Raw genomic sequence first — 24,521 nt, 5'->3', positions numbered from 1 at the left:
TAGTTTGCCAGATTTTAACATGAAGTCTATTTGTTACAAAACTGGGTAAAACAAAACCTCGAGCTAGAACAGCAGACTTGCTAGTTGGACTTAAGTTACTTGAGGCTTAAAAACCAAGACATTCACAAGTTTTGACGTTTAAATGAACAATACAAAAAGAATGCAACTACATATCAGCGTTTTCTGCATTGCTACGCAGCTTGAATATTAAATGATCTTGCCTATGTCCTGATTGGATGAAGGCTAAGCTATGTAAAAAATAAAAATAAAAAACTATTGCACTCATTGAAAGATCTTTAAGACGCACATCTTGCAGGATAAAAGGACAATGACCGACAACATGCAATATTTCTAGATTTGTCCCACAACGATGAGGTAATCGGTCTCTTTGACTGTCTGTCGGCCCATTTCTTCTTAACAAAGACGTAAATCCTAAAAATAAATAGATTGTGATGGGAAAAAGTATAATGTTCAAAGCAAAAAAGAAAGAGAAAGACATGAAAACATGAAGAGTCTGTGGTTTGGTTTTCTAACAAAATAGTTCTTTATTAACGACATTAACATTTCACACTTGACAGGTAAGAGACCGTGTCAGGTCACGCATTATTAAATGTCACATTGATACACGTAATAAACACAAGTTTGGCTTCAGTAACGACTCTCCCTCAGCGTTTCATGTTAGCACTCCATTAAAAAAAAGGAGCACATTGTCTGTTGCCGTCGACAGTTTCACTTCACTCCCACTGACTTCTTCAGGTTCCTCATGCGCATCAGAGCTCCTTGGTCAGTTCTCATCGCGTCCGCGATCTCCTTCTTACAGACGGGGCACTGGTCGGCCATGGCGCACAGAGCCTCCTCCAGCGCCTGCTGCGTGTGCTGGTCGGGCAGAGCGCTGCACTGACTGAGCGTCGTGAGCGTGTGCTTGAGCCAGCCTTCCTCCCTGACCAGCGCGGCGACCCAGGGCTGAGCGCGCACGCAGCCGCCCAGAGCCTGCAGGCACAACCTCCAGAGCTCCGCGGCCTCGTCCCAGCTCTCCTCCCAGCCGGGGCTCACCTTGACCGGGCCGGGGCTGGAGCCGGAGTCCAGGGCGCCGCGGAGGAACCGCAGAGCGGCGGAGAAGAGGCGCTTCTGGCCCGCTTCAACCGAGCCTGGGGGTGGGGGAGAAAAGAAAAGGGGTATGTGTTGTTGGTAGAGCCGTTCACAGTTCGATTCTGCATCTCGTGAATAGCAGCTTTTCTGTCCAACCTACAGCCGACATGATCTGCATTCCCATAAGCCTTTTTTAAAGCGGTTACACATAAAGAGGAACCAATATTATTAGTAAAGGCTGCACTGGTTTGCCAGTGCCACAGCACTGACCCTGTTTGTGAATGTTAGCTTAATGTCACAGGGCTTGCTGGGACATTTAAAGAGAACAGAGTCTGTGATTTTCCTACTGCGACATGTCAAAATGTCCGCTACGAAAAAAAGGCGTCTTTTACAAGCACCAGGACTACAAACTACATGTCGACAACACTGCATAAAAACACAGGTTGTCCCACAATGTATTTAAATGAAATTAAAAAAAATAAAAAATAAAAAATAAAAGAAATCGCTGGAGTTAATGACAAACACAAAAACTGGAAAACAAAATGACACCAAGTGTGAGAAAAAAACAAAAACCAAACAATAAAAAAGAAGACATTTTCACCTGAAGGAGCTGCTTTCAGTCTGCCGATCATGAGTCCCAACGTGCAGTAATTCGCTGTGAGAACCAGCAGGCGGGGCTTGTGCACCAAAACAGGAAGTGCTTCACTCAGAAGGGCCTCCAGAGTTCTGAAACATGGGTCCTTCCTGGACAACAACAACAACAACAACAACAACAAAAAGTTTTAATGAGTGGCGATATCTCAGTATTAATATACATGAAACAACAGATAGCAGGCTTCAGGCGAGTGTTTCTCTCTCTTGTAAATCAGCTACCTGACTCTCTCTGGCTCCGTGACGGTGAAGTTGAGGAGCGCTGAGCATGCCGTCTCCATGCTGGGATCCCTGCTGGACGCCACCCTGCTTTTCCCCTTGAGGGCGGTCCAGCACCGCGACAGGAAGTCCACCAGCAGTGCTGGGGTGTCGAGGGTGAGCAGCACCTTCCTGGGACCTTCTTCCGCAGACAGGTGACACAGAGCCGGGAGGAAGTACCTGGGGGGAGTAGAGAGATTAGGAGATTAGGGAATAAAGATGCAGTCAGACGACAAGAAGGAGTTCTGTATATCGATTCTCTCTGAAAGGTCGTCGTCATCGTTACCTCAGCGCTTCTCTGCCCGTCCACGCCCCGCCCTCCTCTCTTGGGGACACCTCTGCCATCCAATCAGAGAGGCCCTGCTCTGGGCTCTCGCCCTGCAGGTGGCTCCGGGAGTAGTCGACCAGGAACGGCAGCAGCCCGGTCACCTCCTCCTTCAGACAGGAAGTCTCCTCGGCCAGCCACGAGCACAGGGAGCGGAACGTGGCGAAGATAAAAGGGTCGCCGTACCGACTCGGGTCCACCTACGAGGAACAGGGAGAAAGCAGGAGACAATCCGTCAGGGAAAAGGGAGCGGGGGGGGGGGGTCTTTGCTTGTTATGGTCTGAAACACGCAAAGATTAATGACCAACATTCACTTGTTATCAAGGAAGCTGCAGATTTATATCCACTAACGGAAGCTTGAACGTCGGCCTCTCACCTGCTGCAGATGGTACATTAAAGCGGAGAAGCTCTCCTCCAGCACCCCGAGGATCTGCCTGCTCTGCTGCAGACTGATCGACGGGATGGAGCTCTGAGGATTTACAGTGGTCGAGGAAACTGCCTGACAACAGGCCTGCTCTATGGCGGCCTCCATGATTCGGTAACAGCCTATGAAGAAGAAGAAGAAGAAGAAGAAGAAGAAGAAGAAGAAGGGTTTGAATAACAAAATTTAATCTCAGCCTCGCGGTTTCACGATGGACAGGGCCCACCTACCTGTGAGCGTGTGCTGCAGCTCTGCACTCAGTTCGTTACCAGGCGGCTCCTCTAAACCCATTCTGACTTCCACGCAGGCCCGGTTCACCAGCAAGCAGCAGAACTTCGGCGGCCCTACCGGCTCCCACCCGCACAAGTCCAGCAGGCAGGCACAGAGGACCAGGATCGGCCCGATCTGTCGCGGCGTCAACTTCGCCTGCAGCATGGGTCTCAACGCCCCCCACGTGCGGACCACGGCTGCCTTCAGCTCTTCGCTCTCTACGGACACACCCACCGGGGGCAGAAAGTGCGCCAACTGGGCGCACATGTCCAGCTGGGTCTGGCCTGTGGCGAGGCAGAAGTCTTTGGAGAGCCTCACCAACAGAGCGAGGAGTTCCGCAGGGTTTTTACTCCACACTTTGTCCTTGGTTTTACCCGAGAGGAGAAGACCCAGCAGGGCAAGCCCCCTCTCGTGGCTGAAAGTCTGGTTGTGTTCCACTGCCTGGCACAGGGCAGGAATGGCACCCCTGCTCAGCAGCTGGTCGGGGCCTCTGGATAAGGCACACACGGCTGTGAGAACCTGGTAGCAGTCGGAAGCCACGGCTTCATCCAGCTTGGAGGAAGGGGAGCTTTCTTGGGATGCCGACGGTCCGTTTGCTTCACTGCCCTCAACAGCCTTCTGCTTGCTTGTCTGTCCCTCTCCCGCATCTGGACCCTCCTCTGACTGGACTTTATCACATGGACTCGGCTCCACCCCTCCGCCTTGGCTCTGTTCCTGGGTTTCTGCTTTCCGTCGCGTCACAGGACCGTTCGCCAAAATGCCCAGCAGCAGCGGGATGGTGGTGAGGAGCTGGGGATGGCAGGCCATGTCCGGGTCGGTGCTCAAGGCGGCCAACAGAGCTGTGCCCAGTGATAGGAGTTCCTGCGGGGGCAAGCCGGAGTTGTCGTTCCCCTTGACCGCCGTCACCAAAAGCCGAGCCGGAAGGTTCAGGCCGACGGCCTCGAAAATGCGCCTCAAGGTGGGTTTGTCAAGCTGGCTTGCCGGGCACAAACGAGTTATCTGAGGACAGAGACAGGGGGCACCTGTCAATGCTGAGGTCCGATACTTGGACTCTTTGTGTACACAAATCCCTATATGTGTGTATAATTAGTTACACAAAGCTATTAAAACATGTTGGTTTTGTATGCATGTTTGTATCATGTATGCTATTAATTCTACCTCTGTGAAAGTTTTCATGTTCAGTTCATAGCTGCAGTCAAGCAACTATTTTCTTTTATTTACATGTGGATAAATAGTACGAATGCATATATTTTTCTAGATGCCAATGCTTTCGTTTTAAAGGGAAACAGTTAGCAATGATGATCAACATCAAGGATCAGTGAAATAGTGAGTCCAGTGGATCTTGTTCATGCAAGGAGACACTCACCAGCAGGAGAGCAGCCAGTGTGTGGCTGTCATTCTGAGCCTGCCTGAGCGCATGGAGACATTTCTCCAACACCTCCATCTGGGAATCAGTCAAACCTCCTCCTGCATCCCTCTCTGAGCCTCCTCCGGCTTCTCCTCCTTCCTGCTCCTCTTTTGCCGGAGGCTGGGTGATCACGGCAAGTGCAACCTCGGCGCCGTCAGCCATTATGACCTTAGTAACGAGGAGAGGAATACAATATTTAAAAAAAAGAAAACTAAGCAAAGTGATAGAAAATCAAATGGAAAACCGGCTCATTGGCTCCACTCCGTTGAAGGAGACAACAGCAGCCTCATTTAATGATATCCGGTTGGTTTGCCGAGTCACTCTCATGTGCGGTCGGCAACAATGAAACAGATAATTGTACACGTAGCGATATAAAATAACTTACTTTGTTGACAGCTCTATCCCGCGCGGCAACGGCTCGTGGGCACTTTCCGGAAGTGAAACGTCACGAGAGCCACGAGACAGCCAATGAAAACGGCCCAAGAATGTCAACGGACCAATCGCGAAAGGGATAGTTGGAAGGCGGAGACGCCATTTTGGTCAGTGTTGAAACGTCGCATAAGAGACGCGGCGTTACTTTTTTTTTCGATGTCACGGAAGACATTTCTGTTTTATTTCTGTTTTGAGGGTTTACAGAAGTAAACAGCCACAAACGTTACCAAAGCTCAGCAGGTTAACGGTTTACGTTGAGCCGAACGTGTTCGCCATCTACAGCCGGTCAGCAGGTGGCGCGACCTGCCTTCAGTTTAAGACGGAGTAGCCCATGGACAATCAATATCGGAGGAGATGTCCGTGTTATATCACCTGCCTTGCCTAATTTAATTGACTAAATAGTCATTTCCCAGAAATATCGCTGCCTTGAAACGCTGTGCATCTGTCGGTCGCAAAACGCCGCAGCGACTGTGCCACCATGTATTTTATTTTGAAAAGCCCGCCATCGGAAATGCTACTTATCACTTATACTGGCTTGACAGTGGTTCCACAGGCACCTCAGCTGTACATGCGAGAGCAACGCTGACCTAATTAACTCTACAAGGGACGACGACAACAACGACGACACAACGCACCGAAGTGAATGTCACTTTACTATCACTGTAAGTCCTTGTACATTTTTTTTTATTTAAATTGTGTCGTGCCAATTGCCATTAAAAAAAAAAATCAGTGGTCTCGCACGGTGTAGTAGTGAAAGAGAGATGTCAGCAGCTGTTCGTCTCAAGGTGCCTCTTCAGGAGCGATTCCAGTTTTTGCGCAGGTAGAAATACCTGACGGGGTTTTCTACCTCAACCCTTATTATTGTAGTTGCACATCGGCGTGACTTTAAGGGGAAACGAAGACCACATATACACACGAAACCATCGTTTACTCAAAACGTCCCCGGCTTGTAATTGCGTGTGACCGTGCGGTGGACTACGTCGCTCCATCTGCCTTTTATTGAGTTATCTGACAGCCACAGACTTTATGTCTTGAGTTAAAAAAAAAAAGACTGTTTTTTTTCTATCCTGGTAAGATACATAATGCACGAGCCCCTCCATTTTGAATGAAATGTCTCGGAGATATGATCCCAGCAGTGGGTTTACTCGTGCGTTTCATCTGAGTGACATACCTCCATTCATGCTGTCAATCATGCACTTATTTGCACTAATCAGTCAATCCATCCCTATATGGAGGCAAGCACCACTGCTTTCATGATTTCTGTTTTCTTTGTCTTACATTGTTTTTTCTTAAATGTTGATCAATTACTTGATGAAGTACAGGAGGAGTTATGGATCCCTGAAAATTCTTTTGTAAAGGCTCTAATGAGCATCGGTGTGGCAGTAATTGATCTCTTCTGTGGATTATAACGATCATAGAATCAATGTATTGTCAGTTCAGTTCAGTCTGTGTCGTCCTGAATGAGAAATTTGTTGCAGACAGACTCATCAATCAGAATTAGTAAAATGAACAACAAGGAACCTTTAGAAATATGTTTTTTTGCCAACAGTGTTTGCACACACTGTTGTTTCTTTTCCCCAAGTCAAAAATTAATGCAATGGATCAGTTTTGCTGCAAGGACTTTTCTGTAGTTGTTATTGGAGTGTTACTATTGTTATTAATAGTATTGTATTGCATACAGATAAAACAACTTAATTTTCCTCCCATGTAGCAACCAGAAGAAACTGTGTGGGACTTGGTGTCATTGCAGAGAAAGCGCCACCAACCTGCCTGCCTAGAAACCAACACAGAGCTAACAAGCGTGCTATTGACTGCTGCAACCAAGAGGGAGGAAGAAACAGCCAAATAGAGAGAGCGAACGAGAGGGAGAACTTGTCCTCTCCGGACATAAGGAGGGTGTTTGGTCACAGAGATCATTGTTTTGCAAAAGCTTCTCGTGGGAAAAAGTAGCCATTGAAAAGTCTATAATGGCTTATCTGTCATCGGCCCAGATGACCAAGTGCACCTGAGCACGACTGTGCAGCACGCACTCAGTCACCACCAGCTCGTGGGTATTTGCTGCGCAGTAAAAAAAAAAAAAAATCGACTGTGTTGTAGATCAAGGTGTTAAAAAAAACGATCCACCACTTTTTTATTTTTTGTCTGGATTATTTTTACCTGGAGCTTTTTCTTCATTTCTCTCTGATTTGGTGGCTTAACTTGGAGAGAAAAACAAAAACAAAGCGCTGGAGGACTGATGGCCGCTGGTGACTTTGGGATTTACTGAGCCGTTCATCACAGCACGGACAGGAGGCTCCTGGGGCTCGAGCGTCCATGTGCAGGAATGCAGATCCACGTACGGAGGCAGACCATACAGGTTTGTGTCAGAAGTTCATGTTTCGAGAGAGAGAGAAAGAAAGAAAGAGAGAGAACGTGAGAGCTGGTGATCTATGCCAGGTGTTCACAACATGTCTAATATAGTTGTCACAGATGAGGGTGCTTTCAGCTTAAACAGTGATCTGCAAGCATAAAAAAACAACTATTAAGTGTCACTGTGTGTTCTTAAAATCTTCACGGCAAAAAGGTAAAAGTATCTTCATATGCCTTTTTTTAAAAACTGACCAATAGAGAGGGAGCGTCCAGCTATCTTCTCCAGACCGTCTGGACAGCAGATGCTTGTGAGAGCTGCTCGACCCATCGCCATACCGCCCCGTAGTGGTCTCCTAGTGGGACGTTGAGGTGGAAGAGGCTCGCTCACGTCTTGAACACAGTGTCCCAGGACTTGTACTGTTCCCTCCTCCTCTTTTTCTTTTTTTTTCTTTTTAGCCCATTCTCCTGCAATAACTTGCATGATAATTTGCGACGTGGGAAAGAAAGGGCTGTATTTAGGCTTTTTTTTCACTCCAAACAACTCCATGCATTTCTCATAAAATCACAAGTCTGCCATCCTGAAGTGTTCCTTTACTGGAAAAGAACATTATGTGAACACGAGCGCTGGACAACAATCTACCGCTTGCTCCTTTTTTTTTCCCTTTATTTTGGTGGCTCATTTGGCAAGGTAATTATTCTCCAGCATGAATTCATTATCATGACTAATTACTTTGAAATGAGGAACTTCCTGTTCACACTTCCTGCAGGATGGGGCATTAAGCGGGAGGAAGTTACCACCGGGGTCCGGATGGCCTGTGACTGCGTCTTGAGGACAATTGAACCTACGTTGCGTTTTCCCACAATGGTGTCAAATGGGATAAAGTCACTTTGTATGTGGCACATGCATCAGTGGGGGTTTAGGTTCAATCCTTGTACCCCACGTGGGGCTATCCTTTTTATCTTTTTTACCTAGAGTGACTTGCAGCAAGTGCCTCAAAGAACTCACAAAATAGTGTGGAGGAACAGTGAGATACGACTGCCGTGTGTAGAGTAACGGCTGTGATGGTTGCACAGGAAGGAGATGAGATGCAGCAATCTTTATTTTCACTTTTGTTCTGAACATACAGACTGAGTAATAGGTTGTGAGGCTGCAAAACAAGATACAAATGACAGATAAGAGTGCACAGCAATGATTGTTTTGCATAATGTGTGAGCAAACTGCCGCTGGCTGAGCAGGACTAGACACCTATGATTGACGTATGCAAATGCTTTTTATCTTTCATGCATTTTTCGTTTGCACTCGCGTGTCGCTTACATTTCTAGTTTGAAGCAGGGAGCTCACCAGGTAATGAGTTGTGTTCTTCCTCCGTGAGAGTTGCTGTGAACAGGACAACTGTTGCGTTATGAAACAGACTGGTTGCACTCAATCATGGGACTTTTCTTCCTGTGTCGTAATTCCAACAGAAGATGATGTTGATGGTCTTTCTGTTTGCCATCGCCATGGGATGATGTCTTGGTCCCATGTGTTTCGCGCGTGTGTTTGCGAGGTAGAGCGGATTGAAGTAACGCTCCTATGAAGTGATCTGTGGACTGAGTCTAGTTGAATTTTTGTGGCAAAAAGTTATGTGATCAAGTCCGTGTGTTATTGGTTGTTCAAGTCCTTTTAAAGAGCTGAATCCCAGTTGTCTGTAATAGATGTGGGAGGTGAGGAGGAGCTTTGATCTCTTTTTTGCATTTTTTTTCATGACGAATTTATACGACAGAACCTTGTAAAAAGTGTCACAGATCCACTTGCTAACTGAATTTCTCACTTCGTCTTTGCACCCTGCAGCGAGGTGTTTGAGCAGCTGAGCCTGTGAAGGCTCCCGGAGGCGGCCATGTTCGATCTCTCCCTCAGAGTGCCGGTGTTGACCCGTCTTCGCCCGTCGCCTCACAGCACCTGGATGCCGACCTAACTCCTTGCTCCCACCCACCCCCCTCTCTCTCTTTCTTTCTTCCAGCACCTGGCCGGGAGACAGGTAAACATGGCGCGTTTTGCGTGATGCATTTTTTTGTTTTGTTTAGAAAGTGTGCTTGATTACTTTAGTGCAACTATAACTTTTTTTAAATAGTTTCAGTTTGTTTAAATTGTTTTTAGTTTTCTCTGTGAGAGGGGTGTGAGGCCCACCAGACTGTGCTGTGAATAATTATGTTTGTTTAGGTCAGCTTTTGTTAAATGGATATCGTGAGAACATCAAAGTACACTAACACAGTTCTATTTCCTGTTTTTCTAGGTCCTTTGGTCCTTGTGTAAAATGTCCTATGCGCACCACAAGCTGCTCACCTGGAGCTTACCTCACCTCCTCCTCCTACCGCTGACTTACCTCTCGCTCCTGGCGTCTCCCACAGGTAAAGCAAACCGCCACCCTGTACACAACCTGGTAAAACCACGGCTGTTGACAAAGAACAGCAAAAAGACAACTGCACTGTAAATCACACGCCTTTAATTGCTCAGGGCTGGACTCATCCTTCTTAGTGTGTGTGTGTGTGTGTGTGTGTGTGTCTGTGTGTGTGTGTGTGAGATGCCACTCTGCTCAGTGGGTTACAATATGAAACAGGACAATAGGGGCTCTGTGAGTGGACATTGTGTGTGTGTGTTGGGGGGGTGACTAAACAGGCCGAAAGGTCCTTTCTCAAACAAACTATAGTGCTTTTGTCTGTTTGTTTTTTTTGGAAGACCTGAGTTTTTTTCAGCCTTGCGTTACACTGATGACCCATAAAGTCAACCATTGTTGCCATGGTCGTAACAGTGCAGCACTGTCAGAGACGCTCGGATGAAATGTGTTTTTCAGTTTTTCTTTTGAGACTGTTGGCGGCCTTGTCATCGGAAGAGCAGCGTTTGTCCACCGACTAACCTTTGCACTCGGCTGGATCGTGTCTTTAGAAGATCTAGAATATTGTTGCTTCTTGCTCTTTTTTTCTTTTTTTTTGACAGAGCACCAGTGTCGCAGTGCAGGTATTTTATAACTCTTTTAGATCTTCATGAAGTGAAACCCTTTCTTTCACACCATTTTACTGTTGGCGTTGTTTTTTCAGCACGTAGCCTTTCAATGTCTTCACGTTCTGAATTACCGATGGAGTCGTTTTTGTCGTTCGAGGCAGTCAAAGGAAACGCAAGGTTAGCGCCGACAGCGATTGCACATCCGCCCTCCTCCCGCCCCCCTTAAAAAAGCTTCTCCAAAATCAATGTTGGCCTTTTTTTTCAAGAAAGAGCAGCCACAGTGAGCGTGGTAACCATCACCTCTCGCTGTTCCTCTCCTGTTGTGTGCGGCATTAAATCAGACCACATAACAGGAAGGAAACGGTTTACTGACCGTCTTTGATCATTGAGCGTGATTTTTGCTTCCTCCGCTGCAGTTTTGACAAAACACTACTGAGGAATAGTTTGCTGTAAATGAAATATTAAGGAACGTTCGCGAGAGTCCATTTGGATAGCATCAATGATGGAGAAACTGTGTTTCTATGTGGGGATAACGATACATGTAACTTAATTATTCTTAAATTGCAGTGTGAAGCAAGGCTAGAACAACTTGTACTTGTGCTGCATTCCTTGAGCTGCATATTTTCAAATGTAGCGAAGAATACTGATGGCACTAATAAATAACAAGCAATCATGACCAGGATATGATTATAATCTTGTGTACACACCTGGACAAACTCTTTGATCTGCTTACGTGTGTCAACCATTCATAACCGCCCGACACAAAACAACAAAAACAAGTTCTTTCTCCTTGCAATCGCAGTTTTCTTAATTCACAGAGTGACTCGGCAGTTTTCCGCCGACCCCGGACTGTTATTCAATGCTAGTTTTGGCTTCTGTGTTATTTCAGTAGCGGTGAGATATAACCCCCCTCCCCTCCGTTTCTCCCTGTTGTTACTTTTAAAGTCTGTGTGTTTTATAGTCCGTGCTGTTCCTTGTGTCTTGTCTACACTGTGACTTTCTTATGTTGTAACAGTGGATGAATTGACTTTTTTTTTGACACGGCAAAGGCTTGAATAACAATCTAGTTTGAAGCTCCCGGACCAATGCTCATGTAGAGTCACACCGGCTCACCGCACTGCTGATACCAGCCTGATATGGTCTGGCTCATGGGGGGAGGGAGAGATGTGCACTGCATACTGCGCACTGTGCTCTGGGTTTTAATCAGTGTCTTGTTTTGTCAGGGAAAAGCCTCACTTCCCCTCTCCGCCGCTGACTTGGCTGACTGCTCAATTTACGCCTGCATGTCTGCTTTTCTGAGAAAGTGTCCAGTCAAAAGGCCGGCCGGTGAAAGGTCTCTGTGGGTCTCGCGTCACACCGTTTTCCCGCGACAATGCCAAGAGCAGCCAACAATGCCCTGATTGATATCTAACAGGGACATTTTTGAAAAGGCCTGGGAAGCGCTGCCCGGCGGCGGATCCGTGATGTCGCCCTTTGGCAGATCCTTTTGATCGACCCACACGAGAAACAAAACTCTTTCTCCAATGAAACCAGTCTGTCACCCTCCCACTCACCCATATTTCGGGACCAACTTCCGACGTTTTTCGGCGTGACCGTGGTGCAAAAAGGTCTCCCGCGAGTGACACATAAGTCCCCCCCTCAGCCCAGTACACACGATTGTTTTACTCTTTCCCTCGGTCTCCGTCCAGGTGTGTCCGCAAACCTCTGCCGGGTGACCGGCGGGGTGCTGGGGATCCACTGGAGCAGCGTCATCGGCCTGGGTTGGCACTCGCTGGCCAAAGGGAGCGGCGGGGCGACGTGCTGGGAGTCCTGCTGCCTGAATCCCAGCTGCAACGGCGTGTGGAGCCTCGGCGGGCAATGCGTGCTCCTCCGCTGCACGAGGAGTACGGGCTGCCCCATCACCATCCTGCCCCCGCCCCACCAGGAGTCCCTCGGCCTCCTTCAGCTGCTCTCGAAGGTATGGAGAGCCCTTGCGCTGGACGGTATCGGCAGAGGTGTGTGTGTGTGTGATATCAGTAATATCTCAAATATTTACCCGTTACTTTACTTTCAGAGTCCTGTCATCCGAGCAAGACGTAGAAGGGCTGCTCCCGCACCGCAGGCGGGACAACTAACCAGCACGGTAACTTCACAGAATATGACTCATTTTTAAAAACTTTGTATTGATCTGGCTTTCCTGAAACTTCTGTTTTAATAAGTTGGCTTCCTCATTCTTGCAATGGCACCTATGAGATAAGAGAATAGATGGTAGATTCAGGGAGAATACAAATGCATAAACCTGAAAGTATGAAGAACTTTTGTCTCTTTGACGGTTCCCCCAAATTCTTCCTAAAATCTTTGTCTTTCGGATTGTTCAAACCTTCACTCTGCAACCGTTTCTGCAGGAAAAGACCAAAGTGGAAACGGCTGGCCCGACTCCGATGACCCCCGGCGCCATCGCTCTGCTGCAAACGGCCAACAAGAACCAGAGCCGGTCGTCCAACGGGAGCGTGGCCGTCGCTCCGGCTCCGGCTCCGTCACAGCCGAACTCGACAGCCACCGCCGACACTTCCAATAGCAGCGACGCGAGCACGCCAACGACAGCCACAAGCGCCCTCATCACGGCGCCAACACAGGCCGGTAAGGGAGCTGTCGGCGGCGCCTATTTTCAGCTTGTTCGGTAATACGTCTTGTCTTCATTTATTAATTACGAGCTGCTAAATGCTATAGCGGCAGCACTGTGGGTTTTGCAGCCTTGAAAGAAGATTTTGTACGACTGTCGGGTCCTTTCTTTACAAAAATTGGGTAAATACACCCTTGTCCTTGTTTTTAAATTGTGCATTTTTCTGTCTCACACACACAATTTGCAAAGGATCTGTTTCAGTGTTTTCGCGTCAGCCGATGTTCGATAACATTTGCCCACAAATGTATTTACGGCAGACCGCTCGGCTGTTATTTTTCCAGATGAAAGCCACATGTGCTGAGGGGTGTTAGGTTTGATTTAGGCAACAGGAATGTGCTGAGACATGCCGTCTCCTTCAAACAGGAAGAACTGGAATGATCCGTTTCTCCTGAATGACAGCACAGCAATCAGCTTCAAACGGACAACAGCGTTGCATGTCATTGCAGATGAAATAGGTTTTGCCCTTTTTTTTTTTTTTTTTAAACAAGCAATCTGGTTACAAAGGCAAACAAGATGAGCTGGTCTGACTGGAAAGCTGAACGAAAAGCCAGCTGAACTCTCCCGCTGTTCAAACGTCTCGCGTTCACAAGAGAAAACTGATTCTTACACATCGTGATCAGGCTACTAGTCATGTGGAGGAGTCCTCGGCCTGTGTGAACACTTGTATTCACATCTCCTTTGGCTCGGGAGGGAGTTTTGTCAGGTCGGAGAAAATAACGCTGACGATGCAATAATCGCAACGTGGACTGGATGACGTGCGCTGGTTGTTTGCAAGGGTGGGAGGGTTTAGTGGACAAACTTTGCAGCTTTTCATCCTCTGCTGCAATAACTGTTTTTGTTTGCGTTGTTTATAGTTTTAGTGAATATGCCACGTAGGGATGTGATGCATCTCACCCACTTCCACCTCCCCAAGTACATGCATCTGTGTGTTATTTGTTCCTCTCCTGTTGAATACTCTGCTCTCCGAGCAGTTTGTGTCTGTCGCTTGTACGTTTGGCCTCCATCTGATTCCCGTTTGTTTCCCCGCGACAGTGAGGGAGCTGGTGGTGTCGGCGGGGGAGAGCGTGGAGGTCACGCTGCCGCGCAGCGAGGTCGAGCTCAACGCCTTCGTGGTCTCGACGCCCCCACCAGGTAAGGAAGTATTCGATACACGATTTGAAGGTTGGAAAAGTTTTTCTCCAAACATTTGATTTTCTTTATATGTAGCAGGTTTCTACAACTGCAGACCGAGTGAGGTTTAGCATGTTGTGGTGGTGGTGGTGGTGGTGTTGTTCAGTAATGGAGCCATTAACTACAACCTGCTTGACGAGGTGTATTACTGAGTCACCGTCAGCAAAGTCACACTGAGCGCTCGTCAGACTATTCCAAATCCTCACTGGAAAAAGGAAGATTACACCGTTGCCACGTCATCATTTTGTTAATCTCTTGATCCCTCCGTCGACACGCTCCGACGATCCCCCAAAAAATCTCTCATCTGGAAATGATCCTTATCCTGATGGATTGTAATTAAATGCACAAGCAGTTGTTTGTCGTTTTTGTTTAGTTTGTCGTTGCTGCTTCTTCACAGGGACAAACTATGCATTCGACTGGCGTCTGATAACTCATCCCAAAGATTACAGTGGGGAGATGGAAGGGAAGTACAGCAAGACTCTGAAACTCAGCAAGGTGCAGATCACTACTTCCACATTTCATATTCATGTCCTGCTAAATATATCATGCAGCTGGAGCTCTGTTGAATGTTTAAACGGAAGGTTTCAGTCGTGTCTCAAAAAGATCACTTCCTCTTCTTGTTTGCTTGACTCTCTCTCTCTTTCTCCCTCTATCTCTCTCCCAGCTGACTGTGGGCCTGTATGAGTTTGAGGTGATGGTAGACGTGGCGGGGGCTCATGGAGAAGGTTACGTCAATGTCACAGTCAAGCCAGGTGAGCTTGCACATGTCGAATATCGTGCATTAAAGTGGGGATCTCCTGAGATCTGGGCCACTTTCACAAGCCCCTCCCCACCCCCCCTCTCTCCATGTGTGTCACGTTATTGGTTGCATGCGAGACAGAAGTCCTTTTCGGATATGAGTCGCTTCACATAAATGTGGACAGCCGAGGCAGAATGATTTTGTATCTGGGTGTGAAAAAAAATGGAATTGAGATCCACGGCCCTTAATGTGAATGTTGGCTTTGAGTCAAATGAAGATGAATAGGTTATAAAGCAGATGATGCTAGGACTCATTGGAATATTATAGTGGATAGGAGGTTGGCTCCGACCCAATCTATACGTGCATTCTATCCCTAATTTTGTCATCCTAAATGTACATACTGTAATTTTGTTTGTAATTTTTCCTTAATTGAATCGAGGGTCGGAGGATTGAACAGATATCTCTACTGCGCTTCCTTTTATACATATTTGCTGATTGACACTAACGCTGTGTAATAGTCCGCATGCTAATTCTAATGAGATGAGCAATAATCTGCTGTGAGGCGCCTCTGCTGCTGCAGCAGCAGCTCGTCAGAAGGGCATGACTAATGTTTGATGGCAGTGTCTTCCCTAAGTGTCTGTCAGATGTAAACGATCGGGCGTCAGTGCACCGGTCCGCCTCATTGTTGGTTAAATAAACTTGAATGCCGAGCTGACACTGTTTCCGTAACGCTGAAGTTAATTCCATGTTTTCCACCTGACAGAGCCGCGAGTAAACAAGCCTCCCGTTGCAGTTGTTTCCCCGAAGTTCCTGGAAATCTCCCTGCCCACCAGCTCCACGGTCATCGACGGCAGCCGTGAGTGTCCCGCGCGGCGCACACAACTACACAAACGTGTTTTAACGCCAGCTTATAGGTACACTGTGTTCCAACATTTAAATCCATACGCCTCGTTTTCTCCTCCTCACAGAGAGCACAGATGACGACAAGGTGGTGGCGTGGCACTGGGACGAGGTCAAAGGTCCCCTGAGGGAGGACAAAGTCTCCACCGACACCCCCGTCCTCACCCTCACCAACCTGGTGCACGGGAACTACACATTCATGTACGTGGCAGCTTTGACATCCCACCCGAGAGCTTACAAAGATAAATAGGCCCCAATTTCATATTATTATTCCGACTTCTTTTCTCTCTATACGTCTGTCATAAGTATATCTTTGAAAAGCAAAAGAACAGCCGGCTTAAACGTTTACTCTTGTGTTTGCCATATGGTTTACCTATTTAACCTGAGGACTGTCCTTTCTCAGTTTGACTGTGACGGACTCAGACGGAGCCACAAACTCGACTCAGGCCACCCTCTTAGTCAACAAAGCCAAGGATTACCGGCCTGTGGCCAATGCCGGCGCCAACCAGGTCAGACATTTTCTGTTGTTGTTTTTTTTTTAACTTGAAAAAATGTTAAGATGTCAAACCAAACCAGCACCCTCTCGGTAACCACTTGCTGCTCTTTCCTCTCACTCCATCCAGGTCATCCAGTTGCCACGCAACTCCATCACTCTGTATGGCAACCAAAGCACCGACGACCACGACTCCCTGTCCTACGAGTGGTCCCTCAGCCCTGAGAGCAAAGACAAGGTGGTGGAGATGCAGGTGAGATACTCGACTACTGCGCATATTCTACACTCCCCAAGTTTTAGTTTTTCTTGGCTAAAAGAATCGAGGCTAACGGCGGCATCTTTTCGCGCCCTCACCTTTCTTTCTCAGGGCGTACGAAAGCCGATCTTGCAGCTGTCGGCCATGCAGGAGGGAGACTACACCTTCCAGCTGACCGTGACGGACTCCGCTGGACAGCAGGAGACCGCGCAGGTCACCGTCATCGTGCAGCCAGGTAGACTGCTCCCGCTTATGCCACCTCGGCACTTTTTAAATTTGTCGTTGAAACGTTGAGAGGAATCTTTGGTCATTCAGCCGCTGAGGGTATTAATTGCAGGTCCTTACAACCGTCCCTCTTTTCTTACTTAATTTGACACTCATTAACTTGTGTTTCCTAATCCTATTTGCTCAGCTGTGTGCAGTTATGCACCAAGCAAAGATAGCCTAGAATTAAACTCCTTATCTCAGCGTTCCTCCTGCACTCAATATGCCCTGCGTATCAGCTCTTTTGTTTGCTCTCCATCTCTTCCACAGGTTATATATACAAATGTACTCATCAAGTGTGAGGAGCATACTACACAACAGTCCACAATGTAGCTTTATACGGCCAATATCATGTGTGAAGCTGCTGCGAGAAAGTTCTGTTTGCGTAGGCTTTGGTCAACAGTGTTTTTGACGGTGAGCGGGTGTACTTTGGTGCACATGTGTGCACACGTACGGTCAACCTGATGAGCACCTGGTGTGAACGGTAGACCGCCAACACACACACACTGTGATGGCGCTCATATAGAGTTTGTACAGGAACTTGCAAGGTCAGACCATGTCAGCCGTTTGAGTAATGATATGAGAAAGAAGCACTTTTATGACCTTTTTTAAATTAGTTTGTCTGAGCTGTTGTTCATTATTTTATTTTTATTTTCACTCCTTGTCTTTCTTACCTCTGATTGAAATATTTACGATGGTATTGGAGCCAGTTATGAAGCTATTAGAGCCAAGTATGAAGGTGTTTGTCAAGGATTCGCACTATTGTTGAAGGATGTGCTTTGTTACGTTGCATTGATCATGAGGGGAATTGCTTCATCTGGTTTCCAGTGAAGCCTTCAAGGACAACCAGACACTTTTTTACCGCCGTTATCGCCATTCCTACTGTATCCGTCACGTGTCATATGATGGTGATGGATGTGTGTTTGTACTTTCATCTCTGTCCTCCAGAAAACAATAAACCACCAGTCGCGGACGCCGGGCCGGAGAAAGAGCTGACGCTGCCTATCGACCGAACCACGCTGGACGGCAGCAAGAGCAGCGACGACCAGAAGATCGCCACCTACCACTGGGAACAAACCAAGTGAGTCGGACACACTTTGCAGTTTATGCGTCGGCCGCGGGCTCCGAGTTGACGCAATAACTGAAACGGAGTCATTCCAATGCGCCGTACGACTTAAAATGTACAAAAGAGACGGATTTCAAAACAGACTCTGCTGCAGTGTCATCAAGGTCTCACCGTCCTTCTGCAGTGAATTCTCTTCCTCACTCTTTCCTTTTCCCATTTCGGTCCGTCTGTCCCTCCGGTTAAGGGGTCCTGGCGGCGTGAAGATTGAGAATGCGGACGGCGCCGTGGCCACCGTGACGGGTCTGGGGGTCGGCTCGTACGAGTTCACCTTGACTGTAACGGATGAGAGGAAGCTGCAGAGCAAAGACGCCGTGACGGTCATCGTCAGAGAAGGTCAGGGCATGTAAATGTATATTAATGTTCGCTGAGGTTCCAGTCAGAGCGATGACAATTATGGATGTTGTGAATTCATAATTAAGGTTGTATTATAAGCAGATGTGTAGAAGACATTGCTGTGTCTTCAAACTTATTGGTTTGTTAATTTTGGATCTCATTTAGCTCAATGCTAGTCTCCCAGATATAAATTCATAATAAAAATACTGTGCGCACACACTGATCCTACATACACATGATTACAAACACTTACACACACAATCAGATGTTCATTCTCACTCACAGTTACACACACACACACACAGCTGTAGTCATATATTCAAATGCAAACTCACTGATAATAATATGAAGCATGTTAACAGGCACAATGAGACAGTCTTCAGTCCATCTGTTGTATTATCCATGTCATAATCCCATTATTGTGTCTCAATTCTTCCTTGATGGTCATTTTCCCTTCCAGAACTGGACCAGCCGCCGGTGGCTCATGTTGTGTCGAGTCCGCCCATCGCTCTGCCTGTCAGGACCGGCACTCTGGATGGATCTCACTCCACTGACGACAAAGGTGGAGTCAGCTACCTGTGGACCAGAGATGACAACAGTCCTGCTGCGGGGGTGAGACTGGCCTCTGACCGACTATTACAAAGCAAATAAATCCACCTTCGAAGGCCTTTTCAACATATTCAAACACTTAAACCACAGAAACATTGTCACACTTGTTTGTCTCTTTGTTCCATCAGGAAGTACTGAACAACTCTGACCACCAGGCGGTGCTGTTTCTGGGAAACCTGGTGGCTGGGAAGTACAGCTTCACCCTGACTGTAACGGACAGTAAGGGGCAGACCAGCAGTGACAGCGGCACAGTGGAGGTCAAACCAGGTTATTACTTTTTCTATATGATTGTGTTTGCTCTGTCCGCTGCTGCAAGCCGACCATGTTCAAAGTGGTAAATTGCAGCATTTTATCGTGGCCCTCTCAGGGGAGTTGGAGTTTAATTTTGCCTTTGCCCATCTGTGTGCATGCAAATGTTTTCCACACAGCCACTCAGCAACTGACATGAGAGGGTTGAGCAGGTCAGTGTGCGGCATACGGTGCACAGACGCAAACGCAGCCAGAGACTAATCCGTCACTTGGTGCTCTGGCCTCTCTCCCAGATTGCAGACTGTCAGACGGGTCCATGCCATCAGCCTCTCTTATGCGTTTCTCCTGGTTCCTATTTATCTCTTTCTCTCTGCTCTGTGCTCTAATCTTCAATCTCCTCTTTTTTTTTTCCTCTCCCTCTCTCTGTTTATCAGACGTATGGGAGCGTGACCTGGTGGAGTTGGTGCTGGAGGTCTCCGTGTCCCAGGTGTCCCACCGGCAGCGCGACATGCTGCTGCGCCAGGTGGGGGTCCTACTGGGCGTGCTCGACAGCGACATCACCGTGCGAGAGATCAGTGCTTTTAATGAGCACAGGTGAGTCTCACTGCACCTTTTTCTGCCCTGAAATCCCTTGGAAAAATATTAAAACCCCAACGTCAAGATGCAAGTAAGAAAGCAGGTTTTCTTTCCTCTCCTCAGTACTCGTCTGGTCTTCCTGGTGTCGGGCGGTCCAGGGCGTCCTCCTCTTTCGGGCCGCAGCGTTGCACTTAGCCTACGCAACAAACTGCGCAAACAGAAGAATGACTTTCTAATCTACAAGGCCCGGCGAGTGGATACAGTCGGTGAGTACAACAAAGGAAAAGGAGAAGTCAGAATGTACATTGTCAGCAGAATGAAGTGCTACTATTGGTGGACATGAATACATAAGTGCGTCATACAGTTGAGCAGTTTAATAGCAGTGAACACCATCTTTGCAGAAACAAATATTTGGCACTTTGAGCCAGACGCCACAAGCAGGTCATAGGACCAGAGCTGCTTTGACCTCTTGACCTTTGTTACCTACGATAATGGTCAATGGTTTTGAGTTGTCGCTGCAAGTTGCTTTTTCTCTTGCGTCTGTTGTGAAACTTGTTGCCTGTTATCTTTTTGAATGCACCCGTTTATGTCCTACGTTCAGTGTGTTGTACGCTTCTTGTCTCTCTCGTTTTGCTATGTAAGATAATCCACCACTCTTGGGATTTTAAAGCGTTCCTTTCTCTTCCTGTACGCTCTCCTCTACCTCAGTCTGCCAGCTGAACTGCTCGAGTCACGGCGAGTGCGACTCGTTCACGCGGCGCTGCGTCTGCCAGCCTTTCTGGATGGAGAACTTCATCAGAGCTCAGCTTGGAGATACAGAGAGCAATTGCGGTGAGATGAGGAAAATATTTAATTAAGATTCCTCCTAAGTGCATTACATAAAATTTTAAAAGAATTCTCTAAAACACTGTGATTGATCTCATAAGGCTTCAATCTCCTGATACTCATGTTGTATGTATTCCATTACTTGGTAATAACACAATCACAAATATTTTGTTTTCAGAGTGGAGCGTCCTCTACGTCACTATCGCATCCTTCATGATTGTGGTTGCAATAGCAACATTGGTCTGGGGGATGGTGTGTTGCTGCAACAGGTGAGCTGAATGTCCGATGACCCGAACAGTCGATGCGTCATTTCCGTTCTCGCCCGGCTGTACTTTACCCACTTCTCATAACTACTGATTGATAGAAAAGAAGCGCCTTGATGATAGTGAACAATGTAGAAAATAACAGGCAATGTTCTCAGACAGAGAGGTTAAAACATAGAAAGACCTTTTAAACATTAGAAAGACCATGTGAAATGTATGTAATAAATAAAATAAGTACAAAGAAAAAAGAATAGATGGCTAGATAGCCATGTCACTCTCAGGACTGAGACGCTTTTGTTGATATTGCTGTCGTTATTGTGTTTGATATATTAAGGTGCTTATTTATGTGTCTGTGTGATGAAGATTGAGTTCATCATCTAAGTTATACAAAGGGGCCGAACCTTGTAGGTCTTGACTTCTGCCTACTCCCTTTCAAATATACTCTTTATTCATTTCAAATGTACTGTTTTTATTGGTTATTCTCGATTGTTACATGTTAAAAATATATATCTCTGCTTCTTTTTTATTCCCTGGAAGGCGTAAGAGTAAAGTGCGCAGAAGCAAAAGCAGGTATAAAATGCTAGAAGCTGATGAGCAAGACGGTCTGGAGCTACAACCACAGAGAGTTGGTAAGACGCACGCACACCTCACCTCTGTTTTTGTACCAGGCACTGCTGCAAATCACAAAAAAACTGTAATTCACAGAAATCTGATTAAATAGAATATTCTGCTTTGATACAGCATTCATTTGAAACCCTCCTGTGTCCTTTTGTCCCCCTTCTCCTCCTCTTCCTCCGCCTCCTGCCAGCCCGCCTGAAGCCGGTGCCCGCTCCCACCTCCTCCGCCCTCATGCACTCTGACTCTGACCTGGACAGTGACGACGGGCAGGGCGGGGTCCCGTGGACGGAGCAGGAGCGCGGCCACCTCCTGCGGCCCCAGAACGGCTTCCTGAGGAACGGCCAGGGCCCGGTCAGGGGAAAGAAGCAAAGAGAGGAGCTGCTATAGCAACAGAAGAGGGGGCGGGGAGCTCGCTGCTCGCCTCGTACCCCTCGTCCAGCCGTCACTTCCCCCGCCGTTCCTTCGCGCTTCCTGTTTCCCTTTTTGTTGTTCTTCAACACAGAAACCTCACACCCGTAGTCCATGAAGACGGGCTGTGTGCTCCCTGGATTAAGGAAAGGGAACGAGAGGAGCAACATGTCGTCCTGCTGTCACAGAAAACAAACAAACACCACTGTAGTAACGTTTCCCTGCTCCCACACTGAGCCACTATGGAAGGAAAAACAAGCTACCATTTCGCTGACAACTTGGGGTGAACCCTCTCTTTTCCAATGGTGTAAAAAAATAACACAGATCCCGATTATTTAACACAGACGTATAGAATGTATTGTCACCTCTCTAACCGATGGCTCACAAAGTAACCCGCGTGACATTGACTTGAAAAAAAAAACAACTGCTTGGATGACACGAAAACCAGCCACTTGACACGCTCACACCTTGCCTCTTGTAGACACACACACGTACGCACACGAAGACGTCCTAATCACACTGGTCCAGGTCAACTTGAAGCTACCAAACTGCCACCTGAAAGCCAACGGTGAACTCTGATTGTTTTAGTCAGTGGCCAACATGGCGACTCGTCGGGAAGGAAAAAAAACTACCAAAACAAGAGCCAATGACGGCGACGGACCCTCCTCCACGTATAAAGAAGAGAAAAAAAAATATGTGCATGAAGAGTGACAGATTGCGGTTCTGCTCCAATTTGCTGCTGGAACGATCGCCTGCATGTCTGTATGTCGGGTGTATGTGTCAAAAGATGCGGCTTCAGAGCAGTTTGTATGCTTTTATTTCTATTGTTAACATACGGAATTGTTAACAATGTTGTCAGCGGGGGGAGCAGATTCTTTAAGAAAACAAAAAAACACCGTGCTTTTATTCTGAAGGTTTCTCTGTGGATGAAGTCGCTGAGACAAACACTGGAATACACAACGTCCAGGAGGAGATGTTCACAACACATTGAACTCCCTCACCTCAAGCTTCATTAATGTAACGACTGCTTGAACCACGAAGACCACTGTTTGTTTGTTTTTGTATGTCTTTTTTTTTTTTTAAAACAACCTTCAGGCTGTGAATTAGATGTCGATGCACTTTTAATTTCATGTCTGTCAGCTTTAGTCTTATTTTCTCTCTTGTTGGGAGATCTGTGATGGTTAAAGTTGGAAAGGCTCAGCCATAAAAAGAAAATACCCAATTTGCTTGCATTCAAAATGCATAAAATATTTAATTTCCTTGACTTTAAACATGAAAGGAAAGGCTATACTCGAGCAAAGTGTGAATGCAGTTCAAGTCCGGTAATTGAAACATACCTGTCGGCTTGAAAATGAAAAAGCTCAGCGTGGAGTAAAAAAAGTGGGAATTTTACTTTTTAATCCTGTGAGGTAATTTCACAACCAATTATGAACCATTTGGCTCAAAAAATAGCCCATTGGTCCTGTTTTAAGTTCGGGGATTAGGAAATTTCACACACCACAAGGAAAATATGCATAAACAATTTGACTTGAAAATGCTAAACTTTAATTAGTGAGTTGTGTTTTTAAAAAAAAATACTGACTTCCCACAACTAAGCGCAGCAGGTTACTCTGAGGGGATCGGCGCCCAGAGGAAGGCTGGAGGAACACAGACGGGTGCTTCTGCACTGAGTGAACACTTTAACCAAACGACTCTTCCATTCAAGTCCACATGTTGAGTCACTTTATCTTTTGTTGTTCTGCTGAATGTGAAAGGGGACGCTGTCGATTCACTTTAACTCACTCGCTGTGTGGATTTTAGAAATTGGTTTGATTCATTTGCAAAAACTGTCTTTTGTACTGTTTAGTCCTCTCATGCTGATGTCTGTTCTGCTGCACTAGTTTGGTGCACATCAAGGCGGGGTGGAGATATTTTACGACATCAACAACATCTCAGTCAAAGTTGCTGAATTATATCCGGCCCCTTTTTCACCAATTTGTGTGAAGGCGAACCAAAACCAAGTGCACCCGATAAACCGGCGTAATTGCCAAGTTTTTTTTACTCATTTCGAGGACAATTCTTAACCAATTTGAGAGGATTCAGCACATCTTCTGTTCCACGTCCTGCTTTAGCCAAGTCCCTTTAGGGATTCATAGAAGTAGGAGAATTGACCTCGACTTTGACTGAGTCCACTGTGAAGTCACGCAGAGAAAAATGGGGAGCAACTATTGATTGAAGGGAGTTTAACTTAAGATGTTTAGATAAGCTTGTAGTGAAGGATTACCCCCACTTCCCGCCATCCTTGTTCCCATCTCTGTGACCCAGACCTGATGCAACTGGATTATCTGTAAATTAAAATAAAATGTTTCAGTTTGCGCTTGAGTTTTTGGGCTGAACATAAGGTTTCTTCTCCCCACCCCACATTATACTTATTTCCTTTTTGTCCCTTCTTTCCACTGCCAGAATGCACGGATGTGATCTGGCTTCATATGTTATGAAACCTTTTTTAGTCGTGTAACATTTGCTTTAAGTTACAGTAGAAGCCTCAAATGTGATAACGTATCTCGCTGAGATTGACATCTCAAAGCTCTTTTTTTCTTCCTCTATTGATGTGAATGATGACTTGTCCCCGGCCTTGAGTGTCTGCGAGATCTGCTGTGTCACTGCGCCTCAATGCACCAGCTTCAACGGTTCCTTCATCCGTCTTGCACTGTCAGAGCCTGCAGAGTCCCATAACCTGCTAGCTGAGGCCGCCCATTGACCGTGATATATGTATGCAAGACACCATCACATTCACACCTTTTTAGGGAACGTGTGAACAACAGAAGAAGAAAAAACTATTCATCCAAGTATGTTTGTGTTTCAAAT

General features: G+C 46.8%; 2 protein-coding genes across 2 annotated transcripts; one reads left to right on the top strand and one right to left on the bottom strand.

Moving 5' to 3' along the window:
• Positions 1 to 520: 520 nt before the first annotated feature.
• Positions 521 to 4,921, bottom strand: ncdn (neurochondrin). The gene is made up of 8 exons (XM_068575307.1): positions 4,808 to 4,921; positions 4,381 to 4,590; positions 2,975 to 4,013; positions 2,700 to 2,869; positions 2,285 to 2,523; positions 1,963 to 2,178; positions 1,691 to 1,833; positions 521 to 1,148 (listed from the first exon to the last, which is right to left on the bottom strand). The coding sequence occupies exons 2-8, from the start codon at positions 4,582 to 4,584 to the stop codon at positions 730 to 732; spliced, it is 2,430 nt and encodes an 809-aa protein (XP_068431408.1). The 5' UTR covers positions 4,585 to 4,590; positions 4,808 to 4,921; the 3' UTR covers positions 521 to 729.
• Positions 4,915 to 24,035, top strand: kiaa0319l (KIAA0319-like ortholog). The gene is made up of 25 exons (XM_068575305.1): positions 4,915 to 5,516; positions 6,566 to 7,210; positions 9,035 to 9,221; positions 9,477 to 9,591; positions 11,872 to 12,140; positions 12,237 to 12,305; positions 12,568 to 12,802; positions 13,878 to 13,976; positions 14,413 to 14,510; positions 14,680 to 14,767; positions 15,518 to 15,610; positions 15,723 to 15,855; positions 16,058 to 16,163; positions 16,278 to 16,400; positions 16,515 to 16,638; positions 17,616 to 17,748; positions 17,978 to 18,126; positions 18,587 to 18,738; positions 18,864 to 19,002; positions 19,419 to 19,578; positions 19,684 to 19,826; positions 20,269 to 20,391; positions 20,564 to 20,654; positions 21,186 to 21,277; positions 21,457 to 24,035. Exons 4-25 carry the CDS (start codon positions 9,498 to 9,500, stop codon positions 21,651 to 21,653), a joined length of 2,910 nt encoding a protein of 969 aa, XP_068431406.1. The 5' UTR covers positions 4,915 to 5,516; positions 6,566 to 7,210; positions 9,035 to 9,221; positions 9,477 to 9,497; the 3' UTR covers positions 21,654 to 24,035.
• The last annotated feature ends 486 nt before the right edge of the window (positions 24,036 to 24,521 follow it).

This window comes from Clinocottus analis, unplaced genomic scaffold (assembly GCF_023055335.1).
Source record: "Clinocottus analis isolate CAN_PGR_092001 unplaced genomic scaffold, fCliAna1.0.p SCAF_14, whole genome shotgun sequence".
In the NCBI taxonomy this organism is placed as follows: Eukaryota; Metazoa; Chordata; class Actinopteri; order Perciformes; family Cottidae; genus Clinocottus; species Clinocottus analis.
The sequence above is the reverse complement of the archived record's forward strand: the minus strand, read 5'-3'. Positions and strand labels throughout refer to the sequence as shown.

Coding starts and splice junctions, on each gene's coding strand:
- ncdn (XM_068575307.1), bottom strand. CDS start 4,584: ATGGCTGACGGCGCCGAGGTTGCACTTGCCGTGATCACCCAGCCTCCG. Junction 2,870..2,974: donor GCTGCAGCACACGCTCACAG/GTAGGTGGGCCC, acceptor TCTTCTTCATAG/GCTGTTACCGAATCATGGAG. Junction 2,524..2,699: donor TAATGTACCATCTGCAGCAG/GTGAGAGGCCGA, acceptor TGTTCCTCGTAG/GTGGACCCGAGTCGGTACGG.
- kiaa0319l (XM_068575305.1), top strand. CDS start 9,498: ATGTCCTATGCGCACCACAAGCTGCTCACCTGGAGCTTACCTCACCTC. Junction 12,141..12,236: donor TCCTTCAGCTGCTCTCGAAG/GTATGGAGAGCC, acceptor CTTTACTTTCAG/AGTCCTGTCATCCGAGCAAG. Junction 19,003..19,418: donor CACAGTGGAGGTCAAACCAG/GTTATTACTTTT, acceptor TCTGTTTATCAG/ACGTATGGGAGCGTGACCTG.